Genomic DNA, 26,456 nt, shown 5'->3' with positions numbered 1-26,456 from the left:
CATGGAAGAAACCCAAGCATACAAATTCATACACAATCACAAAAAAGAAACAAAAAAACAAATACTGTTTGTAACAGTATTATACTCCCCTCACCGAAAAAAAAAAAGGGGCTTACCCAGGTAAGTCTGTGAGTCCAATGTCCTGGTGAGGTTTGCCTGAAAGAAAAACAACACTAACACCGTCCACTTCACTACACTTCACTGACTTTACACTTCCCGGAATAAGTCTCTCCGAATGTTCCTCACTGCATCCTGTGATCTCTGTAACCGGTAACATCCTAATTCATCGTAGTGAAGTCCATTTCCAGGTGTGGGCTGTTTCACATCCATGGCAAGGACGTCCTCTTCCAGGCTGCTTCCTTCTTGTGAGGTTCTGGGATCGAACCTCTTCCCATCCACTCCTAGGGTAGGAGTACTGTCCAGCACGTGAATTCGCGGCACTTTTCTGCTTAATTACTACAGAAAGTGCAAACACTCGCGAGTAAATATGCCTCCGAATAAAAATAAACTTTTAACTAATGGAGATTTCAATTAGAACTATCCCTTTAAAGAAACTATTTTGTAAGGGATGCGGCAAAGGAGAAAAGACTGGTTTGTTATGGTCTACCCAGCTGTTTCCCCCGAAGCTCCATGGGGTGTCTCTGGGTCAGCTGACCGTTCTTCCCGGCACCTTTCGTTTCCACCAGAAACTGTACGTCACGCTTCGGGCATCTTTTCACCTGGTTGTTCACTGATAATGCGATTGAATCCAAGTTTTCTGACCACCTGCTGTGTTCTGTACAAAACTTGGCTATCGCTCTCTTAACTGTCTCAATTGCTGCTTCTGCAAGATCTGCTTGTGGGCGGTATGGATTAATGTACACGGGTTTGCAGTTGATGGTTTTCAGTACTTGGCGAAACAGGCGGCTACGAAACACACCTCGATTGTCACTGGTAAATATTGATGGGAAGCCGTAAAGGTGACAATATTTCAATAATGCATTGGAAATTGTCCTAGCTGTCACTGTTGTCAATGGTTCCAAGAATATGTGTCTCGTAAAAGAATCTTCAATGAGAAATACGTAGCGATAACGCCCCTTAGAACTGGTCGGAAATGGTCCAAACAAATCTCCGTACAATTTCAATCCTGGGCGTGGCTGATCGCGACTTCTCATGAATCCCATCTTTTTACGAGAATCTGGATTGTATCTCAAACAGGTGAGGCATGATCTGCAGTAATCTCTAACATCAGAGTAAACATTTTTCCACGTAAACTGTTCCAAAATCTTGAACAGAGTCTTAGCTGCTCCTGGATGTGCGGCGTGAACTTCGTCATGGGATATTCGCAGCACTTCCTGTTTCAAGGAATCCGGTGTCCAAATCTTTTGCTGCTGTCCAAACACGGGAAACATGCCCTTCCCTTCTTCTATGTTTCTGTAGAGAATCCCATCTTCATCCAGGTAAGAACTGCTCAGATGAAAATCGAAAACTTTCCTGTTCAATTTCTCATCCAATTGAACTGCCTCTCCCTTAAGGCACCCAATTAACAAAGACAAATATGGGTCCTTCCGTTGCTCTCTTGCCCATAATCGCTTATCTTCCAAGTTTATATTGCTGGTTGTTATTTCATTTACTTCCAACTTCTTTGCATTAGGTTCTATTGCTGATTGAGTGCGATTGTTGATTTCGCCACGAGGCTCAGGTGTTATATCACCAAGGAGTTCAACAGAAGCGGTGTCAGGGTTGTCTCTCAAAAGACGCTTGAAGAAAACAGAGCAATACAATTCTTCATCTTCGCTGTTCCGTCCATCATCATCCGAAGTAGCAAGTGACATTACATCCTCCTTAATGTCCACTAACGTTACTTTCTCTTGATCAGTTTCCCGCGCAGCCGAAGTACCGGGACTCGAACCAGAGTCCTCTCTTCCCAGACAAGTAGGCTTCTTTCTCTTCTTTTTTTCCTGGAACTTGCTGAATTTCTCATTCACATCCTTCAGGTCGCTAATCGGAATATAATCTGCTTTTTCTTTTTCTTTCCTCGCCGATAACCTTTTCTTTTTCCTCACTTTTCCGGTTCTGGGGGTTTGCAACACTTCTTTGTCGCGGTTCTCTTCTACGTGAATGACAGTGGAAGACAGGAGGTTACTAGTTTTCTTCTCTTTCTTCCAAATTGCGTCAAAAGGAATAATATCGTCCCTTTCATTCAGAAAAGCCCAACCGTTCAACGCGGGTGCAATTAAAATCTTCGCCCTCGCCATAAAACTTCTACCGGCGATCAGGTCATTCTGGGGATTCTCCAAAACAAAGAATTTTTCTCGGACCCGTTGACCATAGAAAGTAACATTAAAAAAGACATGTCCGACAGTTGTTGTTTTCCCTTCAGCTAACTGTACATTCAGCTTGCTATGACGTAATTTCGCCCCCCTTCCTTCCAATTTCCGAAATAAAGACAAACTCATGCAGGATATATTAGCGCCGGTATCCATATACATATGGATCTGAATTCCATTTATCTCTCCAAAAACGAAAGGTTCCTGAATTTTACTATTTGACATCTTTACTTTTGTCGAATTACAGGCGCGTCTCACTGTCACGCCCTGTCCATTACGTTCTCTTGACTCTGAAACATAATCTTTCCTTGCAGCTTTGTGAAAACTTGCCAGATGTGCAGTTGATTGACAAACGTAACACTTGCGTTCTTTGCCAGACATTCTTGGGTGGTCAGTCGCTTTTGTCTCCCTCGAAACAGCAGGGGGTTCCTTCCCTAACCTAGAATATTTCCCAGGGTCGAGCACACATAGCAGATCATCCCCCGCGGCGCTACTCGCCCCTCTAACGGCCACCAGCCCCTCGGCCTGAGGAGGTGTGGTGCCTCTCAAGGCAAAGTTAATGATTTCCTGTTCTGTTTCATACTGACGAAACGTAACGTTTTCCAACATCTCTCCCTGTAACTTCAAAGCGTACGCGTGAAGCTCTTTCATGCTGTTGAAATTCTGACATCTTAATCTCTCACGATACACAGGGTTACATTTACGCCGAATAAAATTAACCTTCTCTTCGACTGTAGCGGTGGATTTTGCCCTCTCGAACCATCTATCTATCTTGCGAATATAGACTGCCAATGACTCGCTCTTTAGCTGAAAGCGAGAATCCAAGAATCGCTCTAATTCTCGTTCGTGATCCAACCCATGAAAATTCTTGAGCAACAAATCCCTGAATTGCACATATCCTTCAAACGGGCTTGCAAAATGAAAGAATTCCTTCGCCTCTCCTTTCAACGCTAACGGAAGATGATAAAGCAATAATTCCTCTTCATTTATGCCCAAAAGATCCCTGTATGCATCCAGTTCATCCAAAAAGCTATAAACTTCCATCCCTTTTGTTTCCCCATTAAAAGTCGGTAACTGTACTCTAATGTCGTCTGGAAGAATCCTCGGCCTGTTTGTTATTGTAGCATTATTTTCTGTACCCATTGTTGGCGTCGAACTCGTTTCCCCAGTATCGGACGACAACGCAGATTGAGCCCTTGTCAACATTTCGACCCTTTTACAGCAACCGTTTCCCTTTCTTTGCCTGTGTCCTTTCACACAAAAGATCCAAGGACGAGTCCCCAATAATTCTCTGTTCCGCAACACTCCACCCTTACCGGGCCGCTTCTGGCAGGAAAAACCCAAATAAACAACTAAATAGGCTCGTTAGTCCTGGGTTCCCATCCCGTTCCTCACCAGAGCGCTCGGAACCAAAGAATCAATCACAGGCAAGAACTTACTGAAATTAATGTTGCAGGGTGATTGCTGAAAACTCGCAGAAATGGGCTTTATACATTTATTTACAATTTAACAAAACAAGGCTCGGATTCTTCCAATAATTCTCAAAGTTACATTATTTACATTTCTCTAATGTGAGCCCCACGGCAGAACTGCCAAGTGGAAAGCTGAGCATCGGCAGAACTGCCTCGGGATGCTTTTTCTCAAGGGAGGCCACTGGAGCCCGAAGATTGCTCTCCCTTCTGCTATCCAGTTCAAAAACACACTCTCCTCTGTCCTCTGACACAGGCCATATTTATACTTCCTCCCGCGTCGCATGGGGGAGGGCTGAAAGTTCAAACCTTATTGGCTCTTATAAGCTACACAGAACCATGGAAGAAACCCAAGCATACAAATTCATACACAATCACAAAAAAGAAACAAAAAAACAAATACTGTTTGTAACAATATTTATATATTCACACATTTGTCTACTGTAGTAGCAAAATCACTACCAAATAACCATATATAGAAACAAAGCATGGCAGTTAGTAGGTGCAGTAATATCAACTAATATTGATTTGGTGAAATTCTCAGTAATTGTACTGATAAATCGTATCTGTTGTCAGGACATGTACGAGGCATATTCGGAAAGTAAGTACTGAAAGGGTGTAAAAAATTAAGTAAGATAGTTTTGTATCTTTTTTTATTTGCATTGCATTCTACAGACCTTAAACTACTTTTCTACGTAGTTTTCATCATTGTTCAAGCATTTATCGTAGCGTGGCACTAGTTTTTGTATCCCATCATCATAGAATGTTCCCGGCTGTGACAAAAGCCATCCATGCACTGCTGCTTCGACGTCGTCATCATTGTCGAAACGCTGACCAGCAAGAAACTTCTTCTTCAGATGAAGAAAGAGATGGCAGTCACTTGGTGCCAAGTCAGGGCTGTTGGTGGATGAACAAATTGTTCCCAGCTGAATGACGTGATGACATTTGAGTTTGTTGGGCCGTATTCGGACAAGCATTGTCGTGAAGCAACACAATGCCTTCGCTAAGCATTCCGCATCTTTTGTTTTGAATTGCACGACGCAGCCGGATTAATGTGTCACAGCAGGCACCTTTGTTGGTGGTCTGTCCTCGAGACAAGAATTCAACCATTCTTGCATTGAGAAAACAAATCACAGACTGGACTTCACAGTCGGCAGTCCGATTGATTTTCTTGAACATTTCAAACGTTCAGAAAACTACGAAGAAAAAGTATGACCTGCTCCCACGCGTGCCTGTGGCTAACTAATGGATGAAGGACATCAGCGAGAACTCACACAGTTGCGACTGCATCGTTACAGCGGCAATATTTGCAAACGCCCACCCAGCGTCGAATAACATGGGTACCTGGGGGAAACCCTGGGGGGTAAAGTCGGTCAGGGGCGTGATGCTGATCACATCATCCCCACTCATGACCGGATCAATTTGCAATTTCCTAGTTAACTTAGGAAGCAAATGAACCATCCACGTTCTTCATTGAACCTTTGTTATTTTGTATTGAATTGGTAAATATATGTTATTATTAGTAAATTTTAAATTGATATCAACAATACAAAAGACTAACTATGCTCTTCAAATCAATGAGTAATCTTATCATTCAACAATGTGTTTGTTCTGTCAGTGACATTACAAATGAAACTTGTCCTAAATGAAAGTCTATCAAATGTTTCATGTTGGTTCATCTCTATGTAGTTGAATGTGATTGTTTAAAATTTAATATTATCCAATTTTTGGCCATAAGTAGTGACACTTGGATTCTTTCTCTTTCCAGTACTCATATGAGGAGGCTGTAGACAATGTGAATTTCTTACAAATTCTTCGCCAACCATGTGATGAGCTAGCCAAATCAGAACCAAAGGATATTGCTGCTCAACTTCAGCACCTTGTACAATTGGCCAGAGTGATTTGGGTGCACTCAAAATACTACAACACAAAGTAAATATCACAGTGTGATCGATTAGGCCTTTGTCATCTATCATAGTTCTTATTTCTACTCTTCTTTAAGTACTAGGGTCTAAATTTTTATGTAACTACATATGTCAGCAAGGTACAACATTTAGAACCATATACAGGAGTTTGATGTTACATATTTTTACATATTTCTCTATTTTTCATTGAGGAATACATATGAGACAAACATTCAAAATATGATTTTTCCAGAAATTCAGTAATTTTTATCTCATTGCAGCAGGCCTATCCCCCACTTCTAGTCACTCTTGTTTTAAGCCATGAAAGAAAATCAGGTTGTGTGTGCCATTTGTTCTTGTCATATTACTGTCATATTTCACAAATAATCCCTCCTTGCTCTGGAAATGGTGACTGCAGTTTAGGTGGCAACTCAGATAGAATTAGTGAGAAATCCACTCAAACCTGAAAATATTAGCATGGCAATAAATGAAATGACCCAAAAAAAAAACAAAAAAAAACATGAAAAATATTAATTTTTTTAACATTTTTCAGTGATTTTTCTATGTATTTTGCATACATAAAAATTTGCACCTTGTTAATTATTTTTGTGATCACATTATTTCATCCTAGTTTACGTTTGCATTTACCTTATTTGAAATATTTATTTGGTCATTCATTTTTCAGTTCCAGCTTGAATCATGAATATAAACTGTGTTCAATTATGAAATTAGTCCTAAAATAAAATCCATCAAAATTGTCCTGATCTAAAGTATTGTGTAACGAAAGGAGTTACAGATGTTTCTTTCCACAGGCTAATAAAAATTAATTATATGATAATTTATACTGTAGGCCCCTGATTATATGTTCCCGGATTTTATTATTTCTCTGCCTCATACATTCAATCTTCATGGGTCCAATTAAGTAACACAACTTTCCAGATTTTATGTTTTCCAATATTTTTTTTTGCCTCAGTCTCCTGGAAAAATAAATAAATAAAGTTACACTGTATTTTAATATCAAAATTAAGCATGCTTTTTTTATTTATAATTGTTCAAAGCAGATCAGTAGTAGTTAAGTATTTTAAGTTGATACTTTGTTTAAATGAGGATTTCTATTTTTTATAAGACCAATAATGAAACAATTGTTTATTAATGTGCTTTAGTGCTGAAACTGTTTTTTTTTTTTCAGTGAAAGACTAACTACACTCTTCAAATCAATGAGTAATCTTATTATTCAACAATGTATTCGTTCAGTCAACTTGGATGAGATATTTGCAGGAAAAACACGCTATGGACTGAAGATACTTAATGAGTGTGCTGATTGTTGTTCCCAATGGCAACTTACTTACCATATGGTAACTTGTATTTGATACTAAACCATTATTATTCATTATAAACCAATAAAAACTGCATTAATGATGGATGTGGCAGACACGGTTTAAGTATTACCTACTTGAAGTTTTGTGTTTCGGCATTGCACCCGGGTGTCTACAAGGCCACATGTCAATGCCACGACAGCTACATCAGCAGAACCATCCGGACTGTTCAAGAACAGATAGATGAACATATAAAGATGACAAAAAAGACTCATCAGGCCTATCACAACACCTCCACACCACAAACCCTCCATCTCCTCCACATCCATACTTCACCCAACTAGTTCTATCATAGAAAACACTATAATAGAAATTCATGCCATCATCCAACAGAAACCAGTGCTGAACCTGGACAATGGACAGGCACATACAACTTGGCTTCCCATCCTTCAAAAAATCCCACACCACAAAAAAAAGTAACAGTGGCCCTCCGAACCCCCCTCCACCCATGCAAAGAACAGAAACTGCACCACACCGAGCAACACGAAGCAGCACACAGCCCAACTCCCCAACCACCACGTGGCAACACACCGATGACAGAAAGCAGAAAGCATAGCAAACAACGCAAGCCAGCAAACGCACACTAGTGCTGCCAAATGGACAAAAAGAGCAATTACCGCCGCCCGTGAACTTCCACGCTCCAGACACCATATGCTTAGTGAATGAAGGCCGCGAGCCTTCTAAATTAATCAGAAAAAACTACAACCTTTGTAAGGGAAGTTCCAGGACTGAGCTCGTAAATAATAATTTATTGAACTTAGTAACTAATGTCCTAGGTCTTGACAAAATAGTTCCCTTGGCTATCTATGCACAGCTGCTACCATTTCTGGAGGTCATGGAAGCAAGCAGAGAAAGCTTCATCTGGGATACTTCTCAACACATCTGTCACAGCTGTTTGGATTGCTGCAATATCTTCATGATGCTTCCCTTTCAGCGGCATTTTCACATAGGGTGGGGGGGAAGAAGAAGAAGAAAAAACATGGCGACAGGTTGGGTGAATATGGGGATGTGGTAGAGCAGGGATACGATGCTTTGCCAGATATTCCTGGACTGATAAAGCAGTATGGGGCTTTGCATTATCGTGCAATAAGAACCACTGCCCAGATGCCCACAAATCAGACTGCATCACCGAATTGCTTAACACAAACGTTTCAGGATGCCAATATAAGTTTTGGTTTATCGTTTGTCCTTCAGGCAGATATTCATGGTGCACCAAACCTTTAGCATCGAAAAATGCGATCAACATTGTCTTTGTCACTCTCGGATTGTCTTGCACTGAATCTCTGTCCTCCCGAAACCTTTTGTACCAAAACCTGCATTGCTTGGTTAAATATTTAATTCATAAAACACAACTCAATACACACTACACTACACACAACGCAAAGAGACAACACAAACTATCACACATCTAGGCTTAAAAAACTGTTAAAAGAAGGAAGTTCTGCCCATGCTGGTCACCTGGAAAATGCACTTGGCTAATCCAGCTGACTGATGTAGTGACTGTTTCCTTTGTGTTTAATCCTCACAAATGTGGTAAATTATGCAGGTGTTGTAAGGTTGGTTTTAGTTTACTTTTAACAGGCAAGTACAAAAGTTAAACTGATATGAACTGATATTTTGCCATGAAATATAGTTGTTTTATTTTTGTTATTTGGATGGTGTAGTATTTACTGAAATTCTATAAATTTCAAACTGGGATGCTATTGGTTGAAATAAATCCTTATGCATCAGTATTAGAGTGCTGTAAGTATGAATCACATTCAGTACAGATTGCAGAAAGTAAGTGGGATGACATCACATCAGGAAATGATTGTTCAGTACAAATAAACCTATCAAAGTATGATTTATGAAGGTTGATAACTATTTTCCCACATTTTAACTTGAGTAATGGTATTTTGAATGCACATAGTGCCTCACTAGGGAGTACTTCGAGTACACACAAAAAGTTTCAAATGATAAAAGCAGTCGATTGTTTTATCGGTGTCTTCATTTCATCCAACTTCCTTAGAAAACATGTTTGGATTTGGTCAACTGTTTTTGAATTTGCACCAAAAAACTGTTTTACAGTTTTGATGAGTCTAACATTGAAACAGGCTAATATCTTTAAAATGGAGAACAAATTGTAAAAATCTTAAATGCCATTGCGTGAAAACCTGCCATGTGAAGTGAAGAGTGACATTTGGAAAGTTTATAATGACCTCTTAGAGAGACTCCCAGGAGATTTATAATATTGTAAATGGGAGAAGCATCAGAGTAAGTTTTGGTGAATAGGTCTCCTAATTACAAGAAATTCTTGAAGAAAAGGTTTTTCAACATGGGCCACTGTATTTGAATGGGTAACCAACCATAAAGTTTTTTATCATGTTTAAATTTGTACAAATCTGTTATTGGTTACCCATTCGAATGTGTAAAATGTTTCATACCCAACAAGGGGTTACCCAAATCCTTTTCCATTTACAATTCTTGAGGTACCCCCAGGGTACCATCATAGTGGAACACTACAGGTGTTCAAAATACTACACTTCAACCTGCCTCATACATTTTGGTCAATTCACATTGACGGATGCAATTTATTATTCTTCAGAAACTGTTAGACAGACAAGACAGAATGATAGATAAGGACAAGAGTTCGATGTTTGAACCTTACCTGCTTGGTAAAGGAATTTCTAGTGCTACTGTTGCAATTGCTGTATTATTATTGTTTATTTATTTATTTGTTTCAGGTATCTCAAGCTCATATTAGAAAGGGAAGATCCAAGATTCCATGGAATTTAGATAAACCTTCAATATTTAATAATGTTGATATATACATTCAAAGGTGTAAAGATATGATCGAAGTATGCAGAGCAATGATTGAGCTAAGCAGGTAACAGCAAAAGATTTGTTTTTAACTTTTATTTGTGAAGAGGGAAATTATTTATTATACATAATTAGTACAGTATTACTTATGTAATTTTTTAAAGAACAAGAGATTCCAATAGAAAATGTGAGAGGGTGTGGTGTGTGTGTGTATAGTGTGTGTCAACCTTAAAAGTCAGTATGGGTTAAATGGAGCGCGACGTTGCCAGATGAAGAAACGGAGGCGCATCGAGTCGCTGCTAATCGCTAATGATTGCGACAAATTTACTACCTTAATATCGTATAGGAAATCTTCAAAATCTATGTATTTGATACATTTTGGGAAAAACGAGTTACCTCAAGATTTGAATGTAAAAGTTTATATTTCGACGTAACTGTTTACTATTATTTTCCTGTAGTTTACGGTTATTACAAGCATAAGAAAACAGTTTTTCTTTGTGACGTTTCAGGAAGTATGGAGTTTTCTTTTTCATTTTTCACAAATGGAGTAAGCCACCATCTTTAAAATTTAATGTAACAGAAAACATCAAGAGACTTTGTGAAAACAATGATGAATTTGAATTACCTAATGATATTTGGGATTCATAAAAAGATTAACGGGAAACACAGAGTTGAATGTCTGGGAAGCTTCGTTCATTGCAGAAGAACACTGGAATAAATTAAATAATGAAAATGGTAACATAGATCCAGTATGGAGTTTTCTTTTTCACAAATGGAGTAAGCCACCATCTTTAAAATTTAATGTAACAGAAAACATCAAGAGACTTTGTGAAAACAATGATGAATTTGAATTACCTGATGATATTTGGGATTCATAATTTAAAAAAAAAAATCTGAAATAAAAATAAAACAGACTGCTTTTTTCACAGTTAAGTTCTATATTACAACAATGTAACATTGACAACATCCATTATATAACAGATTCTTTTTGTTTAAAAAATTACTAACCATTGTTATAACTGTATCTTTAGTCAAAATGAAAATAAATGTCTGATGAAAGGAACGTGTGTTCTCCTGAAACGTCACAAAGAAAAACTGTTTTCTTATGCTTGTAATAACCGTAAACTACAGGAAAATAATTCTATAATGCAAGCAATGTGTACATACAAGAAAAACTGTTTACTATTTTACATTTGCATTATATGTGTAATACACACAACTATTGTTACTTCTTTCGTTGAATGTTGTATCCTTTACATAAACAGAATTAAATAAATGCAAAAAAAAACATTAACATATATTTTTTACGGACAATAAAGTAATAACAAAGTGTGCTCACGTACCTTTAAGCATAACTACTGTCCTCGTCTGGTAATGCCGTTACATCCTCCAAAAAAATCTTCTGTTTCTCTTGGTGGACCCGGACAATGAAGACGATGATGATGAGAGGTTTATAAGAAATTGTTCTTCGTCATCTTGGATATTGTCTGCCTTCCAGAGATCTCTTTCAATTTTTTTAACATGATTAATGTAGTTGGACCAATTTTAAACACACAACGTTTTGGTACGCTGCCGATATTAAACCCTGCATTTCTGGGACTTTAAATGACACATTGTTCATTTTAATATAGTTTTTCACTTGCGCCCACTTCCTTTCATAACTCCGTAACATCAGCCGTTGTCTTAACCACCTTGCTGATATTCATTGATTTTAAAAAGTGATTTAACACGTGCATAACTATTATGCATTCTTTACCTCGAAGTTTACCAATGCTGCATCTTTTTCCAGCTTCTCTATCCATTATTAAATGAAATATGTAACTTACATGCAATCCACAATTATCACTAGGGGGCAGATTTTTGCATAAATGCATGTATTTTTCCGTAAGGAAAATTCATATGCTCTCAACGGATTTATCTATTTCACTTGATGTGGATTACTCTGAAGTTTAATAGTGCATATAAATGCATATTTGGGACGTTAGTGCATATTTCAGCTTAATGTGCATATAATTTGCATATATTACAAGTAATTTTCATGTAATTGTTCGTTTAAAGTTTGTCTGCTTCATTTTCCTCGTTCTTTGTGTAAGCATTAAAAAATAGCCTACTTCATCTGGTCTTGGGCACTAGTTGGGTCGAGGACATTCCGAAGCTCATGGTGTTGCAGGTGGTCTGGTTGCGAATATCGAGAAAACCCACTCTTTCATCAACCAACGACCTTTCAGAGGTGTGAGTCACATTTCCAAATTCCAGCGACAACATTGGGGTCGCTTTATTTGAGGATTATTTGTAATGTGATATCTTGATAAATCTGTAAGTGTGCGTGTATGTGCATGCTGCAGAAGTGACAATAAATGCTGAAGGAGAGAAGTAACAGCATATTGCTCCAACAGTGGGCAGAAGTTAACGATGCCTTTACCACTGCCAGCAGAGTTATTTATTGTCAAGTATGCTTTAAACATGTAATACATTTCAGGTATTTAGAGTAGTTTTTGGCATCTTAAATGGAAATTTGCCGAAATGCAAATTTACCATGCTCAAACAGTTTTCATTTTTGGTAACAGAGAACATTTGTTCCCTGCGTAGGCCTGGACACTGTGATTTTTATAAACTTATGTTAATTTTTGCAGACAATGCTGCTGTATAACTAGTGAAGGATCATTCTGTTATTTCAGTACAAAATAAGAAGACAGTAGAAACTAAAGGATGAACATCATATTTTTAAGGGGTATAGATAGAATCTCACAATTGTATGTTTAAGGTCTGTGGTGGCGATTGGGTTCCAAACGGAGGGGGGGGGGGGGTGTGCAAGGAAAGTTTACTTTCTCTTGGTAGACAAGGCCTAGGATTAAGAGGCAAAAAAATGGGGAGCAACTATCCCCTAAATGGTTGCCACTGTTTAAGGCTGCCATTTTAATCAGAACATGAAATCGGAACGTTTTTTACCACTCGACTCCCCTGTTTCCATGCAATAACATTGTGTGCCAGAACCATCTGAGTATGTGTGTTTGTCCATTTCTTCTCATCAGGCATCAACACATCTATGATGTCTGAGTGTTTTTACGAAGCCGTTACCATGCACGGGATGGACAATCCACTCGACAACGCAAGATTCAAACTGTCGGTTACGAGGTGGACGCAGACAGTTCTCGAATATTTCTCTGATTCGAGCCTGAACACCACTACTGTGTCTTGTCCTCCCATGTTTGCAGCTCTTATAAAAGTCGAAACCCACTAGATTGTTCATATTCATGTCTCTGAAAACCCTTCAGTTCCCAACACATCTAATGTTACTTCTCTCTTCATAAACTTTTGTCTTCTCGTTTAATATCTAAGAAACTAAAAGTTAAAATATACAAAACAGTAATTTTGCCTGTAGTATTATATGGGTGTGAAACTTGGTCCCTTACGTTGAAAGAGGAACATAAATTGAGAGTATTTGAAAATAAGATCCTTAGGAAAATATTTGGACCTAAAAGGGATGAGAGACAGGGGAGTGGAAAAGGTTACATAATTTAGAAGTACATAATTTGTATTCATGTCTAGATATTATTAGAATAATTAAATCAAGAAGACTTAGGTGGACAGGCCATGTGGCATGAATGGGAGAGGAAAGAGGAGTTTACAGGATTCTTGTTGGAAAACCTGATGGTAAGAGACCTATAGGAAGGCCAAGACGAAGATGGAGGGACAACATTGAGATGGATTTAAAGGAAATCGGTAGGGATGGAAAAGAGTATATATATATCTTGCTCAAGATAGGGACAGATGGAAAGCCTATGTTGCTGCAGCCATGAACCTTTGGGTTTAAGAAGGCTAGAGAGTTAGTTAGTTAGTTAGTTTTGAAGGGACAAATATTAAATTTTCTTCTTCCTTTGTCCATCCAATCTCTTTTTGATATTGCTCAAAAGAAAATAGTACCAGGAGAAGTTGAGAAAGCTGAATTGGAGCAGTAGTCAGCAATAACTCCCAGAAACCAGAAACCCAGGATTTGCCTGGGTATTCCACAACTGAAAATTATTTATTTATTTATTTGAAAATTCTGAATACAGAAAAATCCATTTTACATCAGGATATCAACACAAGAAATGAAACTAACAAATACTGTTCAGTGGCATCTTGTGAAATGGAATGAACATTTTCAAAATGCAAAGACATATTTTCTGACAATCTCAATAGTCTTGCTACCTGAAAACATTGTTATATAATGTCTAGTATATTGAAATGCTGATGTAAAATAATAAGATATTGATTAATGCAACGAAAAGAGCATAGTGTTTCCAACAAGATATGTATATTATTATTATTACAATATTGCAATTTTTAGAGCAAGCCTCCAGACAAAGGATTGCGTGTAATATAATAATTTTGTAACATGAAATTAAAAACATTTGTAAATTAGTATTTTTTGGTTTTCCTAAATAGCACAATGTATCAAACTTACATTTCTATAATTGCGCTCAGTGAGTTACTGATATGAGGTTTCGCTAGAAAAAAAACGGACTGATGCTATGAAATCTTTTATTCGGCATTTTGTACAACAGGAACTTTATCTCCTTCAAAGTACTCCCCTGCACGATCTGTACACCGCTCCATACGAATTTTCCATTGCTGGAAGCAGTGTTGCCAGTCATTTTCGGAGATCATGTTCATTACATCCGTCGCCTTTCTTTGCACAGCTTCTACTGTCTCAAATCTGGTTCCTTTTAGGGCAGACTTCACTCTGGGGAATAAAAAGAAGTCACAGGGAGCAAGGTCCGGCAAATACGGTGGATGTTCTAACACTGGGATGCCATATTTAGCCAAAAATGTCTTCACTGACAGGGCCGTATGGACAGGAGCATTGTCTTGGTGCAGAATCCATGACTTCCATTGCCACAAATCAGGTCGTCGTCTTCTTACTCGCTCACGAAGGGTTTTCAGCACATTAATGTAATGAAGTTGGTTTACAGTTTGACCCTCGGGTACCCAAGGAACGTACACAATGCCTCGAATGTTGAAAAAGACAATCATCATGGCTTTGAATTTGGACTTGCTCATGCGAGCTTTCTTGTGACGTGGCAAACTCGTGGTTTTCCAATGCATTGATTGGCGCTCTGTGGCAGGGTCGTACGTGAAAAACCACGATTCATCACAGGTTATCACTCTCTCTAAGAATGTAGGGTCTATTTCAATGTTCTTCAAAGTGTCCGTACAAATGTTCACTCGAGCTTCCTTCTGTTCCAATGTCAGGTTCCTTGGCACGAGTTTTGAACAATTTACTCATGTTCAAATTCTCGTGTAAAATTTGTCGAACACTTTCTTTGTCTATTCCTGTGATTTCAGCAACTGCTCTAATGGTCAATCGACGATCTTTTCGAATTACATCACTCCCTTTTTGAATGTTTGTTTCCGTTTTCGACGTGCATGGTCGTCCTGAACGTGGGTTGTCTTGGATCATTCCCTGTCCTTCTTTAAACCATTTAAACACTTGTGTGCATGATAAACACTCATCCCCGTACACAGATTTTAACATGTCGTACGCTTCTGTTGCGGATTTCCCCAGTTTGTAAAGGAACTTCATATTGACACGCTGTTCCATTTTAATACTCAGCATTTTTCCGACGGAGCACAGACGCACGTTCTGCTTTGTCCAAGTGCCACAGCGAAACTGAGAGGCTTGCACCCAGGGCAATTAGTCATTCTGTAGGCAGGGTATGGTAGTATAGAATCATGCATTGCTCAACCTTCGCGCATTCGTTGTTTGCCAATAGCAACATCAATCTGTTGTTTTTTTCTAGCCAAACCTCGTACATTTACTTCCCATGTAAGGCGTACAGAACCTTAAAGTAGGTTATTTTGAAATTTTTTAGTGCATATTTTAACACTAGAACCGCAGGCTTTTTTTTATAACTAGAACCGCGACAGCGGTCATATTGACCACCATGGAAAAAGTGGGTTTTATTTATAGTTTTGTTTGTTAATATTTTTTTTAATTGTTTCAGTACACATCTTTAATTTCACAGAAATGAATACATGATCCCGTTCTTGTTTTCACAAACATGAATACAAATAAAAATTAAAATTATTTCATGCAATAACAATAAATTTACTTATTTGGCATCATCTGCAGTGCAATTGGTGCAGTAATTTTTTAACAATTTTTACACATTTTCCAAATACTGCTTTTCCACACTGCTCACATAAGTCTCCCGTGTTGTTTCTGCATTTGGATGTTTGGCACTGTCGATGCTGTCGTTTTCCTGGAGGCCCATAGGAGACAATCTGTAGATTGGGCTGTGGGATTCTGTTGCTTCCTTCTCGGAGTTCTTCAGAAAGTTTCATCAGGAACAAGTGACGACCAAAATTTTCGCCAGTTGTACTCTTGTACAAAATATATGCATTGAGAGTGGCTAGGTCCAAAATGTTGTAGAATACATGAACTGACCATCTTCACGATGCTGCTTTTACAGAAAATTTATGAGCCATCTGATCGACTACATCTGCACCAAACTTTGTGCTGTTGTAAAAGCTGACAGTTTCAGGGAGTTTCTTTACACCACCACCAATACACATGTTTGAATGCATGGAACTGAGAATTAGAACATTTTTGTTTCTTTTTCCTTGGTACACAGTGAGTGTTCTGTCAGCACTACTAAGAAGAACTGTAGAATACTGTTCTAGATGAGATGATTTTACTTGCTGAGGAACTTCTTTTCTTGAACGTCTTATTGTTCCTACCAAGGTAGTGTTCTTAGCTTTCAGGGTTTCAGCGAGTTTCCTTGACGTAAAGAAATTATCTGTTGTGACATTTCTTCCTTTTCCAACATATTCTGCAACAGACTGATCTGCTGGGCGATCTTCATCTTTACCAGAATAAGGGAAAACATTTATCAGGTACTTACTGTCGACATCAACTGCAAGCCAGACTTTAATGCCGAACTTGTCTGGTTTATTTGCCATGTATTGCAAAAATCTACACCTAACTTTTGTAGGAAATAGCTGTTCATCTACAGTGATGTATGCTCCTGGTATGTAATTTCTGCCACAATTTTCAATGAAACAATTCCATATTTTGGACACATGCACAAACTTGTAACTTTTTATCAGGCGCGGCTCGTGCATAATTTTCCTGGGGGTTCACCAAAATTATGAAAAGTGGACTTACCTAAACCTTTTGAGACACTACACGCTTTGGTTCGTAGAGATAGTTCTGGGAAAATTATCAAATTTTGGCCGGTAGATTACTGACAAAGTTGATTTGCTTTATGTTCAGATAACAGTGACAGCACCAAGGAGTGTGTGTGTAGGGGACGATCATTTTAATTTAAGATTTTAGTATGGTAATGTATTTAGGGGTATCTCAGAATTCAGAAAATATTCTCGCCTCAATTTTGCCTCTTCCACTCTTGCCAACTCTTTTCTGGTCCCACCACTGTCAAATAGACTATATTATTGGAACTGAATCCTGAACCTACAGTTGAAAATACAAATCTCTGCCTGCTAAAACGAGTATGTATCAGTAATCGAACCCAAGACCCCTTGATTACAAGATAATTCTTATATAACTATTCGAAAGTATATCGCTAAAGCGATTCGATTCTATTCTATGCAATATGTTAACTTCTCACACATATACGCACCAACTACACTCCTTCCAATACACAATCCACCTCACTTCACTCAACGTATCACCATGCCAAATATATTTCAATCACCAGCCATGCACTTCAAAACAAACCAACAAGTATGGAGACAATGACACGTAACAAAGTTAAATGCGCGCGTCCCTTCGAACACCCTCTCGCGCTAGAGTATAACTGATCGCACGAAACCCAAACAACTTTTTGGTCGTCTTCTGACGTAAGTGCGAAATGCCTTCATTGTTAGGTTAGGCTTGAATAAATAGCAAATATTACATTTTTGGTCAAGCACGGTAAGCCCCGAAAATTGAGTGTATATATTCTAAGACAACTAAACCTAAAAAGCCTAACATGTCAACGAAAGCATTTAGTCTGACGTAAGAAGACCAAAAGGTTGTTTAAGTCTTGTCCGATAAGCGACCCCTCGCCCTCGCGCTATTTTTTACTTTTCGGCTCCTTCCACCTGAAGTGTTTCCATCTTAAAGATGAAAACTCTGAATGTGTAGGCAAGTTGTTTTCTATCATATTTATCTTATTTGTCCCATCATCTTTACTTCTAGCTTTCGTTCGGTGTTACCTCTACATTTGTATTACACCCTCTTCATTAATCTAATAAGTCTTGTAAAATATAAAAATACAAAGAGAATGCCAAATGAATTCAAATTGAAACACATAGTGCAACACTGGAAGAGAGAAGAGCGTGATTCACTCCAGCTCGCTGGTGATCCTACGAACTGCGCATGTCCGTTTTGACGAGACGGCCTTCCTCCAGTCTCAGACTGCATGTATTTTCGCCATATGTATTCGTCGAGCTTCTGCTAGCCGTCCTAAGCTTTTAGCATGGTAGGGGTTGCCTTGCGGAGGTTCAGCGGAGACTTTGCACGAAACGGAACTAGAGGGGAGCTGAGTGGCTCTGGCCCGCGGTTTCTTCTTCTCACTAAGAGAATTTGCCACTCTACGTTTATGAACATCTCAGTTATTGTTTATTTTGTATATTACTGGGGGTTCACTGCACATTTGCGCTATACAGCCAACCGCGCCTGCTTTTTATGCATTCGGACCTTGTTGTTTTATGATGAAAGCACAGATATATCACATTATTTCACGAAATCTGTCCCTAGCCATGCTTTCACGAAAAAATATTGGTGCCAGGTACTGTCCCAGAAACTGTCCAATTCAAGACTTTTCGCACAATGTGTTCCGCAAGCATACAAAATTACGATAAATGAATGAAGTTCCTGTAATGTAACAGACCAGTCATTTCTTCCAGTTTGATGATGAGCTGCTTCTTCAGTGCAGGATTTTATGTGATGAAGCATCCTCTCATACACAAAAAGAGGCCATGCACTTGAAACCTTTCCTTCAAGGATATTTTGTTTAGCAAATCCTGACGGGCCAGGCTTTTCTTGTAAACATTATGTGCTGGATGCCTACCAGGAACATTTACATCAGCATCAATTACAGTCCATTTGCTTCCATCTTTAGCACTGTATTTCATTCCAGATAGAAAAGGAGACTCACCTGGAGACACTGTGGTTTTTCTTTTTGCTCCCCATTGAACTGTAGAAACAGGTGCTGCTTCATTTTCTTCATCTTCTGACGATTGGTTCGATTCAATGTCTTGTTCTAGTGCAACAAAATCGGGATCCTCTTCACTTTCACCTCCATCGGAATTGTCAGCATCTATGTCCTGAATTGAGTCTAAATACTTTGATATATCTTCAGCTGATAGTCCACGTTCAGCCATTTTTAGAGCACAATAATCACTCAAGTGTCCGAGAAACAAATATCAAGAACAGACGAAAAACAAAGACAGTGCTTGCAAAGTTTCGCAACTCCCTATTCAGCTCAAACAAAGAGATTGAACATTCACCTGTAAGCTGCTGCCACCTAGTGATAAATCTAATAAATGACGCACCAGGTGGCAGTAGCTTGAAGGCGAATTTTGTAATACATCTCCCGAAAGGAGGTTTGCATTTTTCTGTTTACCTTTGCATAAAAAAATGGAGGGTAATGCACAGTGGTCATGTTGACCACTCCCGCGGTTGGAGGTATTTCGATGAATAACTACATAATAAATTTATTTTTTTAAATTTTTATATCAAAAATATATTCGCAACGTAAAAAGAACAAAAGTCAAGGAATTTCAGATGATTAGAAGATATATTAACGTCTTAACAGCAATTTGAAATTCAACAGCGGTCAAAATGACCGCTTCCGCGGTTCTAGTCTTAAGTGCATATTTTGGCCTTTTTGAGTGCATATAAATCTGCCCCCTAATTATCACACAGCACACTGCACTTCCTACGAACCGGGGCACCTGCCTGCAACTGAATTGTAACCTCGGTGGCGCACAATGAATTCGATACGTGAGACAGCCCGCATAAACAAACTACGATTGTGCAATAAATAATGGTGCTGTGGAGTAACAATGCATTCTATAACTTCAAACAATGATCAACACTTTTCTTGCTTGGTCTGAACGTGTATTGCAACAAACCGAAAAGTTTCTGTAGTGTATGATAAACCAGTCTTTGAGCAGTTTCTAATTATGTGAGAAGATTTTGAGCTATGCAAAGATTTTACAACTTGTTTAAGTCAATGGAAGTATCACTGTAAGTACAGAAATCTTTAAGTTTTCAATCTGTGAAAAAAATTAATTAAAATATTGTGACTTGTAATTTTATAGTTAATTATTTTCAAAACTAATGAGAGTTTACTTTACTTTAAGAAAATAATCAAAGTTCAGTTAAATAAAAATAAAATTCTTGACAATGTAACAAAAATAAATTTCCTATGATCATATTTTCAAAATTGAACCACAGCACCTTTCCAGAAAGATGACTAAATAGGACTAAGGGCCAAAAGGAGCTTACCAGACTTGGCAAAGCTACATTAGATGAAGCATAATATGTCTGTGATATAACAGAAAAGAAATAGAATTGAAAACCCTCAAGCTAAAGGTATAAAAGGCAAGAGGGACATGCCACTCACATACCATACCACATCCCACCATATGTTACCAAGGAATGTAAGGAGTGACCTTCCATGTAGTACACCCTATTGTCAACCTCACTTCCACATAGTACACCCTGGACTGCATTTTGGAGACTAACGAGGCTCTGGCATCTGGGCCTACGACCAGTATAATCCTCGTAGGACTGTGTGTGTGTGTGTGTGTGTGTGTTGTCCTGTGTTTTATCCTTATGTGTGCCGAGTGCCCCTTTACAGCCTCATCTTTTAACTCGAGTAAGAATATTTTAGTTTCTCGACATTAGATTGATTGATTTGCTTTATTTTACTTCACTTTTCTGCCACTTTTAGCTAATTGCGAAGATGGGGGGATGAGTGATGATATGATGAAATTGATGAATGTACACTCGCAAACATCCATGCCCTGGTTGGGATTCGAACCTGGGTCCACTGACATCGTAGAGCAATGTGCTAACCACTCCACCAGGGAAAGCAGCTCTCAACATTAGAGTTTGTTATATTAGTTATAATATTATTTTTTAGTTATGGTAAGGAGCTGGACCACGTATAATGTGATGGATGCAAAATAGCCTAAGTGCTGATGCACCCAAAATTTCAAATTCAATCAATATATTACCAAATCCAGTGAGACCTAGATGGAGAAGCGTGCTGGAGGCTGATGCTACAGAGAGTGAGCTCCACACTGATGTGGATCATGTTTTGTCACACCGACGTTCCATGCTGTCTGTTGCCTGAAGCAAACTGTGTGTTACTCATTTTAAATATTTCATGAACACAAAGTAATAGCCAGGGTATTTTCACAATTGGACATATTATCAATTGTAACTTGTGGTCATTCAAAAGTTATGTCCCTTACAGTGAAAAATTATATGAGTCTGCACAGTTCTCATTATTATCCCAATCTCTGATTGATGATAGGAAGAGTTTCAGCAGTCCATCTATAATCAAAAATCGTTGCATTGAACAACTTCTTGCATGACATTAGTTGGTCACCCTGTTGCGATTTTTATTATTGTTTGCTTCAAAGCTGAAATTTCAGTAGAATAATGAAAGCACAAGGTTCAGGATCAGCACTCTGTGTCAAAGTATTTTCCAAGCATCCTCAGTGCATTGATCAACATTTCTAGATGATGTGGCAAAATTTCGGGAAGGGGTCCAGGCCCATCAAGCCTATGCCTGTTATGCCAATAATGAACACAAACACATTGGAGTTGTGTAGTGTTCTCTGCTCAAATGTGAATACTCCCATTTATATCTGCTACGGTTTATTGCAGACAACAGGTAAAATAATGTGAAATGGGAATGCATATCAGATCAGTTCACTATTTGTTCCCTGTATCAATAAATTTTATATCAGTACCCAATCAGTATTGGGAATGTTTTTATTAGTAGTACATCCCTGTATCATGTATGTCTATTTTTTTATGTTTGATAAGACTATCTTTATCTCTATACATTTCTAGGATTGATGAATCACTTGACATTCCTGCTCCAGTATTTCCAGGGATGACAGGCATGAAGTTTGAAAAGATCTGTATGAAGGTTGAAGATAAGTTTCAAAACTATTTGACTCCTGTAGCTGAAAAAAAGGATATCATTTTAGATGTGAACAATAAGGAGTGGAATGATGAAATGGAAAAGTAAGTTATGAAAGTTAAATAAATTGTTCATTTCTTCTTTCATAAGCAGTTTTCTATGACTCTCCTCTGTCTGTGGCACAACAGGCCTTGACGGGCCAAGGTCTGCGAAGTGGCCTTTCATTGTGTAACTTTTGTGTATCTTGTGAGAAGAATGTTGTTTCTGACCCCACAAGGTTTATTCTAGATTAATCTGCTCACATCACCCACCTACATCATTGTAATAACTGCACCAACCATTAATTACTCCAAATAAGTGGCACAACCACGTATACAAAAATTCCATCCTATGCCAACCTTTGTGCAAGCTATGGCAATAAAACCTAAATACCCAACCCATACAATTACCCTTCTCTCATTGGCAATGTTTGTGTCATCTGGATATGTCCATATTACTGGACTGCTTAAGCTATTTCGGTACCATCAAGAACCTGGTCCTTCTCATTCAACTAAATAATCTCCTTGGATGTGCATGTTCATACTGACAAAGATTTGAAGACTGAACTCACCAAACACCTATTATATGTCTGATTCTCTAGCTCACCTCAAAAAGCTCCCCGATTCTCCTTGGCCATGAGAGGATAACATTTCAACATTAACAACATGCAACAGGGAAGAAATACCCAATTTTCAAAATTTTCCGAAAATTTAGACTTCCAAAAATGTTGCATAATTTCTTCTTCTTCTTTTGGTTCAAAATCGAGCGACGGGCGTTACATATCCTCAAAGAGTGGTCTTTCGTCACACTTTCCTCCAAATTTGTCCATCCAGCATGTATCGGGTTGACATTAGAAGTGAAATTCTGGAAATTATGTCCATACGTTGGAAGCACTGCCACTCATACATTATTATTTTTCCACTAAGAAGTATCAGCTTATTTAAGTGCAACTTTGCATTATTGTATGAATGTACCATTGCTATAGACATGGGCGTCTGGAAGTGGGCTACATTTTTTTTTCATTCACTTCACTTTGATCAATTGTGGTGGCTGTAGGCATGTGCTGAAAACATTTTTTTTATTTTCTTCTTCCTTTAATTTTCATTAGGGATGGGTCCGATTAATCGGTACTTTATCGGTACCAACTGATATAGGCATATCGGTTTATTGGTAAAATTACCGATTATTTTACTGATCCAATATATCAATAAATATCTGATAAATTAGTGCAAAATTCTGCCATTTTGTTGTAATTTTTATGGATAATCTCCATGCTCTACTTTTAAAAAAAAGTAAATGTCTAAATATGCAACTTCTTTTGCACTGCAGTCACCTTGAAACAATTTATTAAGGAGGTCAATGAACCTTTCAGGTTCTTCAAGGACCATTTCTAATTTTATATCGGATCGGTAGAATATTGGTTATCTTTATCGGTAAATTTTATATTGGTACTTTATCGGTATCGGCCAAAATTTCATATCGCCCCATCCCTAATTTTTATGAGTGGGAGGTGCAATGTATATACATCACCTTTGCTGACAGCCTAATCATTAAAAAAAAAACAACAACGAACAATTTCATCTTTGTACGATAATTACTTTTTTTTTGTACACCATGTCAGTTTTGATAAGCACGTTTTAGAGAGGCTATCCATACGCACGAGGCTCTGTCTGATAAAGGTTATAGACATATATTTATAATATTTCCTCACATTATAATAATTATTATTGTATTGATAAAGTAATTCAGTTGTGGAAATGTTTATTGAGTGTTGACTTCTTGTACTTGCTGAAAAATTGTAATGTTACAATTTTGAGGACAATTTCTTTGTTTGTGTGCTGCTACATTATTCACCATATTATATTACCAAGCCACCTTTGTTTACAGTGCATTAATCTTGATTTCTAGTACAGAATGAAAAGATGAAGCTCAATAATGAAAACCTGTCTTCGCATTCAGTAAAATAAAGCTATCAGGTTTATTGCCACATTATTTTTTTAATGAAATTCCAGTTTAATTTTTAAAATACTAATCTACATATAGGCTTGGCTGTAATCAAACTTGTCAGTAATTAGTCAGGTTTTGGTGAGGATTTTATATTTTGGTCAGTTAAGTCAATAATTTTGACCCTTTGCTAATTTCAAGCCCTGTAATTTTGTACATTACATATTTTATGTCTTCAGGTTTCGAGATCATATGAGAAATTTGGACATTATGGTTGAACATTTGGTCGAAACAGCTTTTTATCCAATAAAAAATGTGAAAACAGGAGTAGACACAATGCTGGGTTTCTACACTTACCTTCGAAGAACATCATTGAAATCTGTGTTTGACAAACAATTTGTAAAGGTAAATATTTCTTTTAGTATTTAAATTAGAGATGGGATAAATTAGTCAATATTCTACATGTATTGGTTTGTCTGTAAATTTGCTGATATTTTTAAAACATATAGCAGTCACATGGTTACTTACATAAATAAGAGATTAGTGAACCATGTAAGTTATTTGTGGAATATTTACAGCTTTATATTGAATTGGTACTCTTTATCACGCCTTGTTATTGGCAAAAATTGCATACTGGTCCATCCCTAATTTATATTCATTAGGTAAACATTATTGAAAATTACTTTACATAAAGACTTCGGAAAATCTTTGGATAAATTGGATTTGCATTAGAGGGGAATATGTTGAAAAATAAGAACAATTTCCAATGTACTAAACCTATATTTTGTACTTCATTCTAAGAATGCCTTCTCGAATAAAAAAGTGTCTTGCCCAAATGTTTATGCCTGAATATAAGGAGGAAGAAGAAACTCAAATGACTATGGTACAACTATCAACATTTTCAGAAAATAATGACAGCAGAATATTAAAATATATTAAAAACTTACGTTTTGCGAGTATCTATACTGCTTCTGCTACATTTCGGGACGCAACTGCTCCCTTCTTCAGGCTGTTCACTTTTAGGTTATACTCAATTCATAACCGCGTCGACCTTTTATTAGGTATAGGATATGGGATTGGTTAAGTGTGTGTGGTTAAACAGTACATACTTAACACCTATAACAGGTGTGCATCCATTTTACCATGCTGTTTTCCTGATTAAAACTGCTCCTTGGAACGTTAAAACTTTAAAACTAAATAGCCACGGCCCGCGTGTGCTGCAATTGCAATACTTCAAGTTTTCCTCGTAGAGCGTGAGGCCGGGTGCCTCCCCTCTCCTTCCCCTCCAGTATTTCCCCCCTCTCCCCCTCCTTTCCAGTTCACGCAAAGTCAAGTGAGAATTCCTCTTCCATTTGAGCTTGGCGTGCTACTTCCGGGGTTACGTTAAAACCTATTTTTACGTATTCCTTCAAATCCCACTTTTTGAACATTTTCCCCCATATCTCGTCGATATTCCCATCGTCTCTGTTTAATTTATTCTCTCTTCCCTTGCAAATATATGACCCTTCATATACATTCCTTCTTATAGTATGAGTAGGAGTAGGGGTATAGATGTCGTCGAGGCATGGGAATATGTTAGATGGTTTAACCTGTGTACGGGGTTTAACTATTTTAGGGAAACGGGAAAATGTACATTCAAAAAGAAGGGCTAGCAATGGGAAACCCAGTCTCAGGAATCGTCTCCAGTATATTTATGCATTTTATCGAAAAGATAGCACTTAGCCTAATAAATAGGGGAATTAAGTTTTACGGCAGATACGTAGACGACATCCTTGTCATTGGAGAGGAGGAGGAAGTAGATAAACTATTCGTAAAATTAGGGGAGCAAGAGGAAAGAATAAAATTTACTAAAGAGGAGATGGGTGACCGTAAGATTAATTTCTTAGACCTGGCAATTCGTTTAGAAGGAAAGAAAATTTACACAGGGGTTCATCATAAGGCATTATCAGGAGATCTATACATCAACAAAGAATCGGCCCACGCCAACAGAACAAAGAATAACGTATTTCAAAACTTCTTCTTACGAGCTCACAGATTATGTAACAACCAAGCAGATTTGTGTAAAGAGATAGAATGGGTAATGAAAATAGGAAAGAGGAACGGGTACAGAGAAGAAGAGTTAAAGGGGAATTTAGGTAAATCTAAAGTCACATACGGGAAAGAATTAGAAAGGAATAAAAAGAAGAAAGACAATAAAGGAAAAGAAGAAGAAGTTAGGGACGAAGAGGGGGAATATAAATATGTAGGCATTCCATACTTTTCCGGAATATCAGAAAAAATTGAAAGACTTGTAAGAGGGTATGGTGTAAGATGTGGGATGCGAGCTCCAAAAACTTTGGAAAAGCATTTCACCGGGTATAAGAAAGATGGAAAAGAGGAAGAAATAAATGAGGGAGGGATGAAGGGGGTGTACGGAATAGTTTGCCAATGCGGGAAGGAATATGTGGGTCAAACAGGAAGA

The 26,456-nt window shown here is 37.9% G+C and overlaps 1 protein-coding gene across 1 annotated transcript in view; it reads left to right on the top strand.

Annotated features, from left to right (window-relative positions):
* kl-2 (dynein heavy chain 2, axonemal kl-2) overlaps nt 1-26,456 on the top strand; it is a 373,042-nt gene that overhangs the window by 43,779 nt on the left and 302,807 nt on the right. The window contains exons 7-11 of the mRNA XM_083120771.1: nt 5,547-5,710; nt 6,872-7,037; nt 9,782-9,924; nt 21,940-22,116; nt 24,235-24,400. Coding sequence (XP_082976897.1) covers nt 5,547-5,710; nt 6,872-7,037; nt 9,782-9,924; nt 21,940-22,116; nt 24,235-24,400 — 816 coding nt within the window. The remainder of the gene's footprint in view (nt 1-5,546; nt 5,711-6,871; nt 7,038-9,781; nt 9,925-21,939; nt 22,117-24,234; nt 24,401-26,456) is intronic.

Source organism: Lepisma saccharinum, chromosome 4 (assembly GCF_977018435.1).
Source record: "Lepisma saccharinum chromosome 4, izLepSacc3.1, whole genome shotgun sequence".
Taxonomy (NCBI): domain Eukaryota; kingdom Metazoa; phylum Arthropoda; class Insecta; order Zygentoma; family Lepismatidae; genus Lepisma; species Lepisma saccharinum.
This window is presented reverse-complemented; position numbering and strand designations above follow the sequence as displayed.